The sequence below is a fragment of the Hemitrygon akajei genome, chromosome 29 (assembly GCF_048418815.1).
Source record: "Hemitrygon akajei chromosome 29, sHemAka1.3, whole genome shotgun sequence".
In the NCBI taxonomy this organism is placed as follows: domain Eukaryota; kingdom Metazoa; phylum Chordata; class Chondrichthyes; order Myliobatiformes; family Dasyatidae; genus Hemitrygon; species Hemitrygon akajei.
The window spans coordinates 48785616-48803923 of record NC_133152.1 but is presented as its reverse complement, the minus strand read 5'-3'; the positions used below and the strand labels follow the sequence as shown (position 1 = coordinate 48803923).

General features: G+C 45.1%; 1 protein-coding gene across 4 annotated transcripts in view; it reads right to left on the bottom strand.

Moving 5' to 3' along the window:
• Positions 1-9199: 9199 nt before the first annotated feature.
• The window catches only part of LOC140718501 (uncharacterized), a 67478-nt gene continuing 58369 nt past the window's right edge, over positions 9200-18308 (bottom strand). For all 4 annotated transcript variants that reach the window (XM_073032409.1, XM_073032411.1, XM_073032412.1 and 1 more), the window contains 3 exons: positions 15201-15276; positions 14154-14230; positions 9200-13670 (listed from right to left, as the gene is read on the bottom strand). In XM_073032409.1, coding sequence (XP_072888510.1) covers positions 13587-13670; positions 14154-14230; positions 15201-15276 — 237 coding nt within the window. In that variant the 3' untranslated portion in view covers positions 9200-13586. The remainder of the gene's footprint in view (positions 13671-14153; positions 14231-15200; positions 15277-18308) is intronic.

Sequence of the window (18308 nt, the reverse complement as noted above, 5' to 3'; positions counted from 1 at the left end):
CATCTTCTCATTTCCTCAATTCTCCCAACTCCCTATCTCCCCAGTCAGTCCTCCAGTCCCAATTCCCCATCTCTCCCATCTCACACATCTCCCCATCTCTGTCATTTCCCCATCTCCCTCACCTCCCATCTCCCTCATCTTCCCATCTCCTCATCTCCCCATCTCCCCCACCTCCCCCACCTCCACACCTCCCCATCACTCCCATAACTCCCATTACTCCCATCTCTCCTATCTCTCCTGTCTCTCTCTCCCATCTATCCCCTTGCCATCTCCCTCCCTCCCATCTCCCCCACCTCCCCATCATCCCCTCCCATCTCATCCATCTCCCCACCATACATTAGCCTTTTCATTCCCAGAATCTTTCCTGTGGTCCCAGGAATCATTTCCTTTATAGGAAACATCCTCTCCACATCCACTCTATTTAGGCCTTCCAATATTCGATGGGTTTCAATGAGACCCCTCCTTGTTCTTCTAAACTTTAGTGAGTAGAGGCCCAGAGCAATCATTATGGTTATGGTCACCGTCACCTATCTTGTCCCCGCTGACACTCCCTCCACCTGACCAACTGCAATATCCAGGACAAGGTCCCATAATGTTTCTTCCCTTAATGGCCAATCTATATACTGCATCAAAAAACTCTCCTAAACACACCTCAAAAATACAGTCTCCTCTGAGCCTTTTATGTTAGGACTATCCCAGTTCATGTTGGAGAAGTTGTAATGTACTCTCATTGGGCACATTTATCAGGTACACCAGTACATCTGCTCATCAATGCAAAAATCTAATCAGCTAATCATGTGGCAGCAACTCAATGCATTAAAGCTTACAGACATGGTCAAGAGGTTCAGACCAAATACCTTCCAATCAGCTTGTACCTAATAAAATGGCCACTGTGTAAATTTTATTGAATCCTTCTGGTATTTCTAATGGATCTGTTCCTCTGTTTCTTGTCATACACTTCCAGTAAAATGACATTAACAAAATTCAGATCAGGCAGCACCTATGAGGAGTCAACACTTCAGGCTGAGACCCTTCATCAGGACTGGAAAGGATAAGGTGGTGGAGGGGTTGGGAAAGCAAGACAAGTTGCCAGGTAATTGGTGAAGCCAGGTGGGTGGGGGAGGAGGGATGAAGAAGCTGGGAGGGGATAGGTGGAAAATGTAAAGAGCTGGAGAAGAAGTCTGATAGGATAGGCTATGAGAGAAAGGGAGGAGGAGGGGACCCAGGGGGAGGTGATAGACGTGGGGGGAGAAGAGTTAAGAGGTAGGAGGTGAGAGAAATGGAGAGATGGGGAGGGTCAAATTACGGGAAGGAGAATTCGATATTCATGCCATCAGGTTGGAAGCTATCCAGATAGAATATGAGCTATTGCTCCTTCAACTTGAGAGTGGCCTCATCCTGGCAAAAGAGGAGACCATAGAGCAACATTTCAGAACAGGAATGGGGATTGGAATTATAATGGATGTCCACCAGGAAAACCGGCTTTGCAAAATGACCCCACTCTGTTTGCTCCTGATCTCTACTCACCCTCCTACATGCGAAGAGCTGCCTAGAATATTGAGTTCAGTTCTGATGCTGATTTCCTCTTTCTGCCTGGTAAACTTAAAACATGTGGCTGTAACAAGGTGTCAATGGTCAAGGATGCATTGCTGGTTAGCGGGGCAGTTTGCCAAGGGTATGGTGTGCCAGCCAAGGACGCATGCTGCTTAACGGGGCAGTATGCTTAGGACATGGTGTGCCAGCTAAGAACATGTGTTGGTGAATGGGGCAGTATGCCTAGGACATGGTGTGCCAACCAAGGGTACATGCTGGTTAACGGGGCAGTTTGCCAAGGACATGGTGTGCCTGCTAAGGGTGCGTGCTTGTTAATGGGGCAGTTTGCCTAGGAGATGGTGTGCTTAGGGACCTGTTTCTTTGGTGTTCTCACTCTTTAATTCCATAACCATAAAAAGTTAAAAATAAAAATATTATATAATTGCCATTTAAGGAAATAGAGATTCAAATTTATTTGTCACATATACATACACACTAGAAACATACAGTGAAATGTATCATTTAGGTTAACAACTAACAGAACCTAAGGCTGCTCTGGGGGCAGCCCGCAAGTGTCACCACACTTTCTGGTGCCAACATAGCACACCCACAATGCTTGGTGGAACAACAGAGAACACAACAAGCAACGATACAACAACAGCAGAGCAAGCCCCCTTCCTCCTTCCCACCCGCTCACTCACTCACGCACACACATGAACAGTCATCCAACCTCCGGACAGGCCTCCAGTCTCCATTGACTGTCTATACACACAGATAGTCCTCCCACCCCTGATTCCCCAGTCTCCTTCCTCAGTCCTACAGCCACTAGGGTCACCACATCCTCAAATTCAAATGCTCTATCACTGACCTCCTGCCTTGGCCTTACATTCAAGGAGAAGTGTCTTAGAAAGGCAGCGTCCATTATTAAGGACCTCCAGTACCCAGGGCATGCCCTTTTCTCACTGTTACCATCAGGTAGGAGGTACAGAAGTCTGAAGGCACACACTCAGCGATTCAGGAACAGTTCCCCTCTGCCATCCGATTCCTAAATGGACATTGAACCCTTGAACACGACCTCACTTTTAAAATATATATTATTTCTGTTATTTGCACAATTTTTAATCTATTCAATATACATATACAGTAATTGATTTACTTATTATTATAATTTTATTATTATTTTTTCTTTCTTCTATATTACGTATGGCATTTTGCTGCTGCTGCTAAGTTAGCCAATTTCACAACACATACCGATGATAAAAACAACACACACAAAATGCTGGTGGAACACAGCAGGCCAGGCAGCATCTATAGGGAGAAGGGTCTCCCTATCCTGACGAAGGGTCTCGGCCCAAAACGTCGACAGTGCTTCTCCCTATAGATGCTGCCTGGCCTGCTGTGTTCCACCAGCATTTTGTGTGTGTTGTTTGAATTTCCAGCATCTGCAGATTTCGTCGTGTTTGCTCCGATGATAAAAACCTGATTCTGATTCTGATAAAATATTATAGGTAGATAGGGTCGTAAATAAAGCTTTTGGCCCATTAGCTTTCATACATCGACGAGAAGAGGCTGAGGCCAAAGAAGCCAGTTAGAAGATTTGGTCTTGGTTGCCTAACGTACAATGTAGGCAGGATTGCAGATATGGCATTGGAATGCTCCTCCAGTAGGATGTGGGAATTCGTGGAGCAAACTCAGCTGGATTTTAATGCAGGCCGATGATCTGAGAGTGTGGATCAATACGTGGAACTATGATGTTGTGGCCATTACAGAGACTTGGATGACTCAGGGCAGGAATATCTGCTGAGTGTGCTGGGCTTTAGATGTTTCAAAAAGGACAAGGAAGGAGACAAAGGAGACGGATGAGTGGCATTGCTAATCAGAGATAGTATCATGGTTGCAGAAAATGAGGAAGTCACGGAGGGATTGTCTACTGAGTCAGTGTGGTTGGAAGTCAGAAATAGGAAGGGGGAAATAATTCTTCTGGGTGTTTTTTATAGACCCCCCGATAGTAATAAAGACATAGAGAAGCAGATAGGGAGGCAGATTCTGGAACATTGCAATAATAATAGGGTTGTTGTGATGGGTGGTTTTAACTTTCCTAATATTGACTGGTATCCCCTTAGAGCAAGGGGTTTAGATGGGGTGGAGTTTGTTAGGTGTGATCAGGAAGGTTTCCTGATGCAATATGTAGATAAGCTAACTGGAGGAGAGGCTGTACTTGATCTGGTATTGGGAAATGAATCTGGTCAGGTGTCAGATCTCTCAGTGGGAGAGCAGCTTGGAAGTAGTGATCACAAGACTACCTTTTTTACCATAGCACTGGAGAGGGATAGGAGCAGAAAATTTGGGAAAACATTTAATTGGAGTAGTGGAAATATGAAGCTATTAGTCAGGAACTAGGGAATATAAATTTGGAGCAGATGTTCTCAGGGAAATGCACAGCAGAAATGTGGCAAATGTTCAAGGGACATTTGCATGGAGTTCTGCATAGGTCTGTTCCATTGAGACATGGAAAAGATGGTAGGGTAGAAGAATGATGGTGTACACAGGATGTGAAAACTCTAGTTAAGAAGAAAAGAAAAGCTTACGAAAGGTTCAAAAAACTCGATAATTATAGAGATCTAGATTATAAGGCAAGCAGGAAGGAGTTTAAGAATGAAATTAAGAGAGCAAGAAGGGGCCATGAGAAGGCCTTGACGAGCAGGATTAAGGAAAACCCCAAGGCATTCTACAAACATATGAAGAGCAAGAGGATAAGACATGAGAGAATAGGACCAATCAAGTGTGACAGTGGAAAAGTGTGTATGGAATCAGAGGAGATAGCAGAGATGCTTATGAATACTTTGCTTCAGTATTCACTGCGGAAAAGGGATGACTTACAGTGGATTGAAAAGCTTGACATATAGACATTAAGAAAGAGGATGTGCTGGAGCTTTTGGAAAGCATCAAGTTGGATAAGTCACCAGGACCGGATGGGATGTACCCCAGGCTACTGTGGGAAGAAAGGGAGGAGATTGCTGAGCCCATGGCAATGATCTTTACATCATCAATGGGGATGGGGGAGGTTCCGGAGGATTGGAGGGTTGCAGATGTTGTTCCTTTATTCAAGAAAGGGAGTAGAGATAGCCCAGGAAATTATAGACCACTGAGTCTTACTTCAGTGGTTGGTAAGATCCTGAGAGGCAGGATTTATGAACATTTGGAGAGGTATAATATGATTAGGAATAGTCAGCATGGCTTTTTCCAAGGCAGGTTGTGCCTTACAAACCTGATTAAAGTTTTTGAGGATATGACTAAACACATTGATGAAGGTAGAGCAGTAAATATAGTGTATATGGATTTCAGCAAGGCATTTGATAAGGTACCCCATGCAAGGCTTATTGAGAAAGAAAGGAGGCATGGGATCCAAAGGGACATTGCTTTGTGGATCCAGAATTGGTTTGCTCACAGAAGGCAAACAGTAGTTGTAGACAGGTCACATTCTGCATGGAGGTTGGTGACCAGTGGTGTGCCTCAGGGATCTCTTCTGGGACCCTTTAGCTTCATGATTTTTATAAATAACCTGGATGAGGAAATAGAGGGATGCATTAGTAAATTTGCTGATGACACCAAGGTTGGAGTTGTTGTGGATAGTGTGGAGGACTGTCAGAGGTTACAGCAGGACATTGATAGGGTGCAAAACTGGGCTGAGAAGTGGCAGATGGAGTTCAACCCAGATAAGTGTGAGGTGGTTCATTTTGGTGGGTCAAATATGATGGCAGGATGTAGTATTAAAGGTAAGACTCTTGGCAGTGTGGAGGATCAGAAGGATCTTGGGGTCCAAGTCCAGAGGACACTCAAAGCTGCCGTGCAGGTTGACTCTGTGGTTAAGAAGGCATACGGTGCATTGGCCTTCATCAACCGTAGGATTGAGTTTAAGAGCTGAGAGGTAATGTTACAGCTATATAGGATCCTGGCGAGGCCCCATTTGGAGTACTGTGCTCAGTTCTGGTCATCTCATTACTGGAAGGATGTGGAAACTATAGAAAGGGTGCAGAGGAGATTTACAAGGGTGTTGCCTAGATTGGGGAGCATGCTTTATGAGAATAGGTTGAGTTAACTTGGCCTTTTCTCCTTGGAGTGGCAGAGGATGAGAGGTGACCTGATAGAGGTGTATAAGATGATGAGAGGCATTGATCATGTGGATAGTCTGAGGCTTTTTCCCAGGGCTGAAATGGTTAACATGAGAGGGCACAGTTTTAAGGTATTTGGAAATAGGTACTGAGGGGTATGTTGGGTAAGTTTTTCCACACAGAGTGGTGGGTATGTGGAATGCACTGCCAGCGACCTACTTAGCAAATCTATAGAACAATACTGTAAACAGGATCAATGGACAACAAACTGTGCAAATGTAAATATAAATAAGTATCAATAAATAATGAGCATGAAATAACAAGATAAATAGTCCTTAAAGTGATACCATCGGTTGTGAGAACACCAGAAGTAGAATGAGTGTAGTTAACCCCTATTGATCAAGAGCCTGATGATTATAGGGTTAGTAACTGTTCTTGAACCTGGTGAAAGATTGGAAAGGTTATGGGCCAAATACTGATCAATGGAACTAGTTTGGATGAGGCTTTCTGGTCGTGAATCTTGGGCAAGTGCTCAGAATGAATGATCAGTAGCTGGTTCAACACATAGTAAAGTGCAGAATGAAATCAGTGCACGGAGCGATGGGACAGTCAGGTTGCCGCATGCATCCTGTAGCAGTGCTGAGAGATGTTGGCTCCCTGCTCAGCATTGGCACGATGCCCCAAATGAGGCGCTGAGCCTCTTCCAGAAGCTGCAAGATGCATCAGGTATGTAGGGGAATACCCTGTGCTCACTCTGATAGGAACTCTGGGCAATGACCTCAAGCAGTTCCCCTACCCTCTCCCAGCTTTGTGTTCTGGATAAGAGTCTGCTCATTCTCCACATTTCCTGATGGAGTCCCTCATCACTAGGTTCAAGAGCAGCTACTTCCCTTCAACCAACCGGCAAAACCCTAATCGCTACAGTTAAACAACACTATGACTGCTTTGAACACCGCATTAAAACGGACTTTGTTCTTTGTGTTCTTTCTTCTAATGGGTATATAATCAGTTTCATTTGTTTTTCTTGTGAATGCTGGTCATTTGATGATAAGTGTGTGTGATGCTGCAGGATTTTCAGCGCACCCATGCACATATGTAGAGAGAGTAGAGCAGAAGTCGAAATAATCAGCAATATCAGGTTTCTGGATGTCAACATATCCCTATCCTCAGCCTAAATTATCAATGCAGCTACAAAGAAGGCACAACAGCAGCTATATTTCATCAGGAGCTTGAGGAGACCTGGTATGTCACCAAAAACACTCGCAAATTTCTACAGATGTACCGTGGAGACCAGTCTAAATGGTTGCATTACCGTCTGGTATGGGGGGGGGGGGGGGGTGGTTTGGTGTGCTACTGCGCAGGATCAAAATAAGCTGCAGAGAGTTGTAAACTCAGTCAGCTCCACCATGAGCACTAGCTTCCGTAGTATCCATGACATCTTTAAGGAGTGATAACTCATAAAGGTGGTATCCAATATCAAGGACTCCCATCACACAGGTCATGCCCTGTTTTCACTGTTACCATCAGGAGGGAGATACAGAAGCTTGAAGGCACACACTCAGTGATTCAGGAACAGCATCTTTCCCTCTGCCATCTGATTTCTGAATGGACAATGAACCCAAGAACCATTACCTCACTGCTTTATAAAAATATATATATTTTGACACTACTTATTTTATATAGTAATTCATAGATTTTTTCCTCTTATTATGTGTTGCATTGTTCTGCAAAGACAACAGATTTTACAACATATGTTTGTGATATTAACCCTGATTCTGATTCACTTTGACTTCAATTACTCATTCTCAAAAGTTCATTAAAATTACACTGCCAGAAATTGCAGACTTGCAAATAAATCAGTGCACACTCCCTTTAAAACTCAAGTGATGGTGTACCCTAATCTAGTGATTCTGAGAATGGACCAGCAGGTTTCAGGTACAGGGTTTTATTCCCAATCCATGGGAAGACCATTGGGATCTAACACTAGCATAACTAGTTTACATGTGTAATGGGGATGTTAATGCACAGAACAATCCTGATGTCATTTTCTGCAAATCAATACAAATCACCAAGTGGAAACGTCAACTCAGAAGGGAAAGACTGTATTCCACAGATAATGTTTCCTCAGCAATATTTACACGTCCTGACGCATTTGCTGGAAGTTTCCATTTTCTTGAGCTTCTGTGAGAACCATCAACCACTAAACCATTTCTGGAAACCACTAATTAGCAGAAGACATCGGAATTAATATTTCTTGTAATTAGAGGGAGTTGAAGTGTCTTGAGGAGTAAAATCTCCTCAGACTCAGAAATGATCCAGTGCCCCGCAGTCACCATAGAGTGGTGCTGTGAGGGGCTGGGGGTGCAGGATCGTCCATTGGGCAGGTCCCAGTCAAAAGGCAGAGCAAGGGTGGAGATTTACTGAATGATACTGGGGTGAGGAGCTGTTCAATGGAAAAGGACAAAACTACATCAGGATTAGAATCGGGTTTATTATCAATGACTTCTCTGGTAAAATTGATTGTTTTACAACTGCATTACAGTGCCAGACATAAAAGTTGTTATAAGTTAGAAAAATAAATAACTAAATCAACAGCATCAATAGTGTTCATAGGTTCAATGTCCATTCAAAAATTTAAAGGCAAAGGGGAAGAAGCTGTTCTTAAAATGTTGAGTGTGTGTCTTCCTGTATTTCCTCCTTGGTGGTAGCAGTGAGAAGAGGGCATGACACAAATGGTGAGGGTCTTTTTGAGGTGCTGTCTCTTGAAGACATCTTCGATGATGGGGAAGCTAGTGTTTGTGATGGAGCTGGCAGAACTTACAACCCTCCCCAGCTTCTTAAGAGCCTGTGTATTGGAGCCTCCACACCAGACAGGGATGCAACCAGTCAGGATGCTCTCCATGGTACATCTGTAGAAATTGATAGATTCTTTGGTGTCATACCAAAGTTCTCCTCAAACTCCTAATGAAATATAGCTGCTGATGTGCCTTCTTTGTAATTGCATCAAAATGTTGGGCCCAGGATAGATCCTCAGAGATGTTCACACCCAGGATCTTGAAAATGCTCATCAGTCAATGATGACTGGTGTGTGTTCCTTGACTTACCCTTCCAGTAGTCCACCATTAGTTCTTTGGTCTTGCTAATCTGGAATATAAGGTTGTTGTGACCCTGATTTATCTCCATCAAGGAGTTGTGAGAACGGAAGGGTGGTATCTGCTGAGAAATTGTTACCTTTGACACCGGTCCTGTCCCCTGTTCCCATCACACCCTGATTCCACCCCCACTACGGACCCATCTACTGTGAGATCAGAAATTGAAGGCCCAGCGGTCAGTGGGTAAGGCTTTGAATCCAGGGTTAGGGGTCAGCGTCTGAGGGTCTGGAATCAGCAGGTGAGGGGGTCAGGGGTGAGATTTTGGGTTAGTGAGTGACCCTTTGGAGTTGGTGGTGAAGGTCCAGGGCTTAAAGGTATTGTACCTGAGCAGTTTATTTCTTCAGCCAGTAAGTGGGAAACGAGAAGACAACAGTTTGAATGAAACAAATAGTACATGGAGAATTATCTCAAATTGAAATGTCTTTATTTAAGAGAACCCTTGCATGAACAGTAGCTTCACCGAAGGAAGTGTTGGGACACCTGAAGAGATGAGCAGTCACAGGTAGGTTCTGTCTTGTGAACCTGGCTTCAATGTATGATTTCCATAGGGTCCATGCGAGTACACTGGTAACACTTCGTTTACAGTAATGACATCATCGCCTGTGTTGGTCATGGAGGGAAATTGCAGGAAGTGGTAGGAGGTGACCAGATCACATTACTAAACCACATGCCATATGATCTGTGCCATTGATGGGTGTGAATCAGTGTGCAAATTCTCTCTGATCCTGTTTATGATGTGTCTGCCCACACATCACACTGCCAATTCTGCCCGTAACCCTCTCCCTTGCTAGGAGCTGTCCCAAACCCCTGATTTAATATTTCCATTGACCACGGGAATATTTCTGCCTTAACCAGAGCCCAGAATGATGTCCATTGACAGGTACAGGCAGGGTGTGAGGCAGCTATATCTCACACCCAGTTGGTGGGATCTACTGAGAGTGAAGATACAGGTAGGAGGGTGCAAATACTGCATCAATTCACCTTCAAAACATTTTACGTCCAAACAAGTACTCTGTCACTGTGGTTAACTGACAAAGGACGAAGCCAGGTTACGCACAGGAAGTTCCTACAAACACAAAGGTGATAATCACTAGAGTGGGAGCACAGGAGGAAGGCAGAAGGAAAATAGAGACTGCACAATATTATGGACTGTGAGGGAAAAGGATAGGCCATCAAGGGAAAGGATGGCCCATTAGGGAAAAGGATGGATACTTTTAAAGCAGAAGTTGTTAGTTTCCTGATCAGCCAGGGCTTCAAAGGATATGGCGAGAAGGCAGGTGTATAGGTTTGAGTGGAATCTGGGATCGGCCATGATGAAATAGTGGAGCAGAATTGATGGGTTGAATGGCCTGCTCCTCTGTCTTATGGTCTTGTGCATCTGGGTATAACCTCTCTTCAATATTTCCACACTAACTGGGTGGCACTGTAGTGCAGCAATTAGTGCCATTGCAATCTGTAAGGAGTTTGCATGTTCTCCCTATGACCATGTGGGTTTCCTGTAGGTGTGCTGGTTTCCTCCCACATTCCATAGACATACGAGTTAGTAGGTTAATTGGTCACATGGGTGTAATTGGGTTGCACGGTCTCATTGGGCTGGAAAGGCCTGTTACTGTGCTGTATCTCGAAATAAATAAATAAATAAATAGAATGAATCGGGGAAAGGACAGGTCCTCAGGTGAAAGGATGGGCCATCAGGGGAAAGTGTAGACCATCAGGGGAAAGTGTGGGCCATCAGGGGGAAGTGTGGACCATCAGGGGAAAGGATGGACTATCAGGGGGAAGTGTGGACCATCAGGGGAAAGTGTGGGCCATTGGGGGAAGTGTGGACCATCAGGGGAAAGTGTGGGCCATCAGGGGGAAGTGTGGACCATCAGGGGGAAGTGTGGACCATCAGGGGAAAGGATGGACTATCAGGGGAAAGTGTGGGCCATCAGGGGGAAGTGTGGACCATCAGGGGAAAGGATGGACTATCAGGGGAAAGGATGGACTATCAGGGGAAAGTGTGGGCCATCAGGGGGAAGTGTGGGCCATCAGGGGGAAGTGTGGACCATCAGGGGAAAGTGTGGGCCATCGGGGGAAGTGTGGACCATCAGGGGAAAGTGTGGGCCATCAGGGGGAAGTGTGGACCATCAGGGGAAAGGATGGACTATCAGGGGAAAGTGTGGGCCATCAGGGGGAAATGTGGACCATCAGGGGAAAGGATGGACTATCAGGGGAAAGTGTGGGCCATCAGGGGGAAGTGTGGACCATCAGGGGAAAGGATGGGCCACAGGGGAAAGTGTGGACTATCAGGGGAAAGGATGGGCCATAAGAGGAAAGGGAGGACTCAGGTGAGGTTTGATGGGCCATCGGGGAAAGGGTGAACCAGGTAAGGGTTGATGGTCATCTCCACTCTGCAGCTGGTGCCATGATGGGGCGGAGGAGGATCTGTAGACTTGTGCAAAGCTCGGCATACAACACCTGTCTTGTCGTCTCTAAATGCGATATGATGAGCTTGGAAGAGTTTTCATTCAGCCAATGCCAATAAGCCTGAACCACTGGCAATCATTTGGCCCATCGAGACTGTGCGGTCTCCATGAATGAGTCTTACTCCTTGATGTTCTCCACAAGAATTGCTTCAGTAACTACAAAATAACTTCTTCCAGAACTTTTTATTATTCTCCCCTCCCCATTCAACCTGTGAGACAAACCCTCATCACTCCACAGGCAGCTCTTCCTCAAACCAGAGGCCATTCACCCTCAGGGAAGTTGCTGGATTCTGTACTCATGGCCAGAATCCTACCACAAAATATTTTCCAACTTATTGTCCAATTCTGCAGCACAGAAACCCGTTGCGAGTCAATACTAGTGCCTAGTCAATTGTCAAGAGGTTAGTTCACAGTTATGCATTCCCCATGAGGTAAGAATCTTTTGCACAATGATCTACAACACTGCATACAGTTGGCACAGAGCTAGAACAATCAAAAGTAGACCTCTACTTGTAATGATCTTTATTAACGACCTGGGTGTTCGGGTTGAAGGGTGGGTTGGCAAGTTTGCAGACAACACAAAGGTTGGTGGTGTTGTGGATAGTGTAGAGGATTGTCAAAGATTGCAGAGAGACATTGATAGAATGCAGAAGTAGGCTGAGAAGTGGCAGATGGAGTTCAACCTGGAAAGATGTGAGGTGGTACACTTTGGAAGGACAAACTCCAAGGCAGAGTACAAAGTAAATGGCAGGATACTTGCTAGTGTGGAGGAGCAGAGGGATCTGGGGTACATGTCCACAGATCCCTGAAAGTTGCCTCACAGGTAGATAGGGTAGTTAAGAAAGCTTATGGGGTGTTAGCTTCCATAAGTCGAGGGATAGAGTTTAAGAGATGCGATGTAATGATGCAGCTCTATAAAACTCTAGTTAGGCCACACTTGGAGTACTGTGTCCAGTTCTGGTCGCCTCACTATAGGAAGGATGTGGAAGCATTGGAAAGGGTACAGAGGAGATTTACCAGGATGCTGCCTGGTTTAGAGAGTATGCATTATGATCAGAGATTAAGGGAGCTAGGGCTTTACTCTTTGGAGAGAAGGAGGATGAGAGAAGACATGATAGAGGTATACAAGATATTAAGAGGAATAGATAGAGTGGACAGCCAGTGCCTCTTCCCCAGGGCACCACTGCTCAGTACAAGAGGACATGGCTTTAAGGTAAGGGGAGGGAAGTTCAAGGGGGATATTAGAGGAAGTTTTTTCACTCAGAGAGTGGTTGGTGCGTGGACTGCACTGCCTGAATCAGTGGTGGAGGCAGATACACTAGTGAAATTTAAGAGACTACTAGACAGGTATATGGAGGAATTTAAGGTGGAGGGATATATAGGAGGCAGGGTTTAAGGGTTGGCACAACATTGTTGGCCAAAGGGCCTGTACTGTGCTGTACTGTTCTATATTCTATGTAATCCTGCATAAACAACTTTGACTAGCAGGAAATGATATGCTTCCTGTTTTGAAAATTAACAAGTTTCGACACAAGGACCTTCAGAAACTGAAGGTTGGAGATTCATTAACAAATAGTTTACGCTGTCCATTTAAGAAAAAGTGCACTTTATGTGAAATGAGTGTGACTGAGATGATTGTTCGGCAGGTGTACTGAACCCAAAATCACCTGCAACTGTTTTCCCTTATCACACCTCAACTTCTGAGGGTCAGTGTCTGTTCACTACTGCATCTGTGTGTGCTGCTGGGATCTGTGTTCATTGGCTGCTGGGATCAGTGTGTGCTGCTGGGATCTGTGTCCTTTGGCTGATAGGATCAGTGTGTGCTGTTGGATCTGTGTCTGTGGGATGCTGGGATCAGTGTGTGCTGCTGGGATCTGTGTCCTTTGGCTGATAGGATCAGTGTGTGCTGTTGGATCTGTGTCTGTGGGATGCTGGGATCTGTGTCCTTTGGCTGATGGGATCAGTGTGTGCTGTTGGATCTGTGTTTGTGGGATGCTGGGATCAGTGTCCGTGGGCTGCTGGGATCAGTGTGTGCTGCTGGGATCAGTGTGTGCTGTTGGATCTGTGTTTGTAGGATACTGGGATCAGTGTCCGTGGGCTGCTGGGATCAGTGTCTGTGGGATGCTGGGATCAGTGTGTGCTGCTGGGATCTGTGTCTGAGGTAACTGACTGTACACTCCCTGATACCACATGTCTGGCGATGTTATGTGACATAGCAAGGTCCTGGCAACTTAGTAACCTAGGGTTCAGATCCAACGGCCATCTCCGTGCGTCTGGACGAAGCTGCTGTTTCTTGCGTTGTGGCTCCGTGTAACGGAGGGCTAGTAGTGGCAGCTGCTTCTCTTTCTCGGCAGTCGGGGTGGGGGTTGTCGGTTAAAGGTTAGAGTGCTGGTGCTGTGGTCAGGCTGAAGAGGAAACACAACAAAGCTCTCTCACTTCCCTGTGACTGTAGAGCCTGACGTGGTTTGTCAGTCGAGGACCAATCGCTTCAATATTTAATTAACCATGGGAAGGAATGAGTAATTGGTCTATACTTCACCCCCAGATCTGCTCAATTTCACCCTATCCCCCTTCCAATCACCCTGCATTCCCCCAGTCACCTCCTGCCTTTATTTCCTCTAGCTCATTCTGAAAGCAGCTCTCCCACCCCTAGGTATCTAGCATTTAATCCCCATCACTTAATCTCTGTCACTTGATTCAATCACCTGATCCCCACCCCTCCCATCCCATCACAATAACCCAACCAGACTATCTGATCTCCCGTCTGCCTCAGTAACTTTGTCCCATTTGTAATTGACGTTGTAATTGTAATACTTTGTATAGTTTAAATTTTAACCTCAGAACATATTTAAACTTCCAATGCCCACCAGTTGATTCTCGGACTGTACCTTCTGTAGGTGGAAAAACCACTTTTTATATTCACTGGGCCTGGCACAGGAGACCTGCACGGGTTCCATCATCTCTCCTGCAGGGACAAAGAACCACAATTATACAAGTACTTTACCCAGTAAAACTCTATCATGGACAGTACAGAGCCTGGCTGTGAAAGGAGGATGGTTGGGCATGGTGCTAGGAAACCATCCCGTAAAACCCCAGAGCTACAGAAACTCCAACCGAAGCTCCAAAGACCCTATTCCTGGGAGGGGAAGGATCTTTGATGGACTACACCTGAGGACAACTGGCCCAGGACAGAGGGCTTTGATGAGCTGCTGTTGGTGGATAATGCCCCAGTCAAGGAGATGGGCTGAAGTAAGTTTATCCATATACCAGGAAAAGGTTGTTCTGTGGGTTTCGGGGATCTCTAGAAGTGGAGCCAGAACCCAAAGAGAATAGAACATATCTCAACTGTTCTTGTTGGGACTGAGAGGAAAATTGGATCAGCCATGATGAAATGGCAGAGCAGACTTGATGGGCTCAATGGCCTAATTCTGCTCCTATATCTGTGGTCTTATGGTCAACCAACAATATGACATTGTCAGCCAGAACATGACTGGACTGTGGACTGTTAGCTTTTGTTACCCTGCAAAAAAGGAGGGGGAAAATACTGCTGGAGGAATTCTTCAGTGAAGACCCTTTCAGAAGGACCCTGATCCAAAACAATGTCTGTCCATCTCCTTCCAACATGCTGCCTGATTTGCTGAGCTTCTCCAGCAGTTTGTGTGTTGCACCAGTTTGCAGCATTTGTAGTCTCTCATGTCCCCAAAAGAGGAGACATTCAATCCAAAGCTTTAACCATCCCTCTGCCCCCAGGTGCTGCCTGTCCTGCTGAGTTCCTCCAACAGTCCAGTTCTTTTCCCTGTTACCTTACGTGCTGCCAGTTACGATGGTGTTCACAGAGTTACATCAGTTTGCCTTGGTGAGGCCAAAGGATTTCCCATCAGTTGAGGGTATACTAATAGGAAACATCAGGACCATGACTTGGGGATATGAGTTACCTGTAATTTCAAATTCCAGGTGTCCAATTCGTGCTGATCTTTCCAAAGCTCTGATGCTTTGTGTGGGAAGTCTGCCCTGTATGGGACAGAACATCTGTTAAACCTTTGTGGCTACTCACTGTACTCTTCTATAATAACCAATTGTACTGACTTTAGCACTCTTGAGTCCCAAGCACAGGGCAATTGATTATGTTCAATAAAAAGAGTTGCACTTAAAAATATTCAACACTGAATCTCCATCACAAGGAGCCTGGAAACAAGTTCTTAAGCTAACTTGCATTGTTCAAAGTAAATTTATTATCAAAGTATCTACACTAATGAGCTACGTCTCCTTGTAGGCAGCTGCAAAACAAAGAAACCCAATGTAACCCATTAAAAGTAAAGAAGACCCAACGAGCAGAAAAAAAACAAATCGTACAAACAATAAAAGTAAGCAAATAATATTCAGGATGGGAGTTTATGAAAGCGAGTCCATAGTTGTTGAACTAAATTAGGGAATCGTTTGCAGTGTTTTGAAATTTGCATTGTAGAGGAAAGCAGTAGAGGCTATCTCATTAAATATCTGCCTGACACAGTGAGATATATTTTTGCATAAGATGGTGATTAAGGGTGATAGGATTAAGGCAGGAAGATGGGGCTGAGTCCACGGTCACGTCATGATCTTATCGAATGGCAGAGCTGGTTTGATGAGCCAGATGGACAACTTCTGCTCCAAGTTCTCATGTTCTTAATTTAGTCTAATGGCTCCCATTACACCTTCTGTTTTACTAATCATCTTTGTGCTGGTTGACAGTCCCACAGGCACTGACTTCCTCCCAGCTGTTTCCAGCTGTGCGGTTTTACTAAGGCCAGCTCCATGCAGATGTTTAGACCTGCAGTCCCTGGGTGTTGGGCAGAGACTTTTCTACCACAGAGGGCTGGCACATTGGAGTTGCAGGAGTGGAGGCTGGACAGAAAGGAGGGTGTGGGGTGGGAGGGTGTCACATTCAGGTGGCTGTGCTTGGGCAGTCGTGGCAACAGGGAGAGGACTTTGACACCACTCTCTGGATTGGCTTGAGATGAGGAAATCTTTGTCTTCTTGGAATCTGGCATTGGAAATATCAACAGTCTGGGAAAAAGGGAAAGGGAGGAAGAAGAGGAAAGTGGTAGTGATAGGGGACTCCATAGTCAGGGGTACTGACAGGAGATTCTGTGGTCGTGACAGAGACTCCCAGATGGTTTGTTGCCTCCCGGGTTCCAGGGTCAGGGATGTCTCTGATCGCATGCACACCATTTTGAAGTGGGAGGGTGATCAGCCAGATGTCGTGGTACACATCGGTACCAATGACATAGGTAGAAAGAGTCAGGAGGTCCTGAAGAGTGAGTACAGAGAGCTTGGTAGGAAGTTGAAAAACAGGACCTCGAGGGTAGTAATCTCCGGATTGCTGCCTGTGCCACGTGCCAGTGAGGGTAAGAGTAGGATGCTCTAGCAGATGAACACATGGCTGAGAAAGGTTTCAGATTTCCAGATCATTGGGACCTCTTCTGGGGACCTGTACAAGAGAGCTGGGTTACACCTGAACTACAAGGGGACCAATATACTTGCAGGGAGGTTTGCTGGTGTTGTTGGGGAGGGTTTAAACTAGATTTGCAGGGGGATGGGAACCAGAGTGCCAGAGTAGATAGTGGAGTGGGGGTGAAATAAATGATGTTAGTAGTTCATGCAAAGTCATAAATAGTAAGGTTTGTGTGTGGTGGTAACAATCTTCTGAGTTGTGTATATTTCAATACAAGGAGTATTGTGGGAAAGGCAGATGAACTGAGGGCCTGGATTGACACGTGGAATTATGACATCATAGCCATTACTGAAACTTGGCTACAGGAGGGGCAGGACTGGCAGCTCAATGTTCCTCGATGTGATAGAGGCAGAGGGATGAAGGATGGGGGGCTGGCTTTGCTAGACAGGGAAAATATTACAGCAGTGCTTCGGCAGGAAAGATTAGAGGGCTTGTCTACTGAGGCCATATGGGTGGAGCTGAGAAACAGGAAAGGTTTGACCACATTAATAGGGTTGTTTTATAGACCACCCAATAGTCAGCAAGAATTGGAGGAGCAAATCTGCAGAGAGATAACAAACAACTGCAGGAGACAAAAAGTTGTGATTGTAGGGGATTTTAATTTTCCACACATTGGTTGGGACTCCCATACTGTTAAAGGTCTAGATGGGTTAGAGTTTGTGAAATGTGTTCAGGAAAGTTTTCTAAATCAATATATAGATGTACCAACTAGGGAGGATACAATATTAGATTTCCTATTAGGAAATGAGTTAGGGCAGGTGATGGAAGTGTGTGTAGGTGAACACTTTGGTTCCAGTGATCATAATGTCCTTAGTTTCAACTTGATCATGGATAAAGATAGATCTGGTCCTTGGGTTGAAGTTCTAAACTGGAAAAAGGCCCAATTTGAAGAAATGAGAAAGGATCTAAAAAGTGTAGATTGGGACAGGTTGTTCTCTGGCAAGGATGTGATTGGTAAGTGGGAGGCCTTCAAAGGAGAAATTTTGAGAGTGCAGAGTTTGCATGTTCCTGTCAGGGTTAAAGGCAATAAGAATAAGGAACCTTGGTTTTCGAGGGATATTGGAACTCTGATAAAGAAGAAGGGAGAGATGTATAACATGTATAGGCAACAGGGAGGAAATAAAATGCTTGAGGAGTATAAAAAGAGTAAGAAAATACTTAAGAAAGAAATCAGGAGGGCTAAAAGAAGACATGAGGTTGCTTTGTCAGTCAGGGTGAAGGATAATCCTAAGAGCTTCTACAGGTATGTTAAGAGCAAAAGGATAGTAAGGGATAAAATTGGTCCTCTTGAAGATCAGAGTGGTCGGCTATGTATGGAACCAAAAGAAATGGGAGAGATATTAAATGGTTTTTTTGCATCTGTATTTACTAAAGAAACTGGAATGGAGTCTATGGAAACAAGGCAAACAAGTAGGGAGGTCATGGAACTTATACAGATTAAAGAGGAGGAGGTGCTTGATGTCTTGAGGCAAATCAGAGTAGATAAATCCCCAGGATCTGATAGGGTATTCCCTCGGACCTTGAGGGAGACTAGTGTTGAAATTGCAGGGGC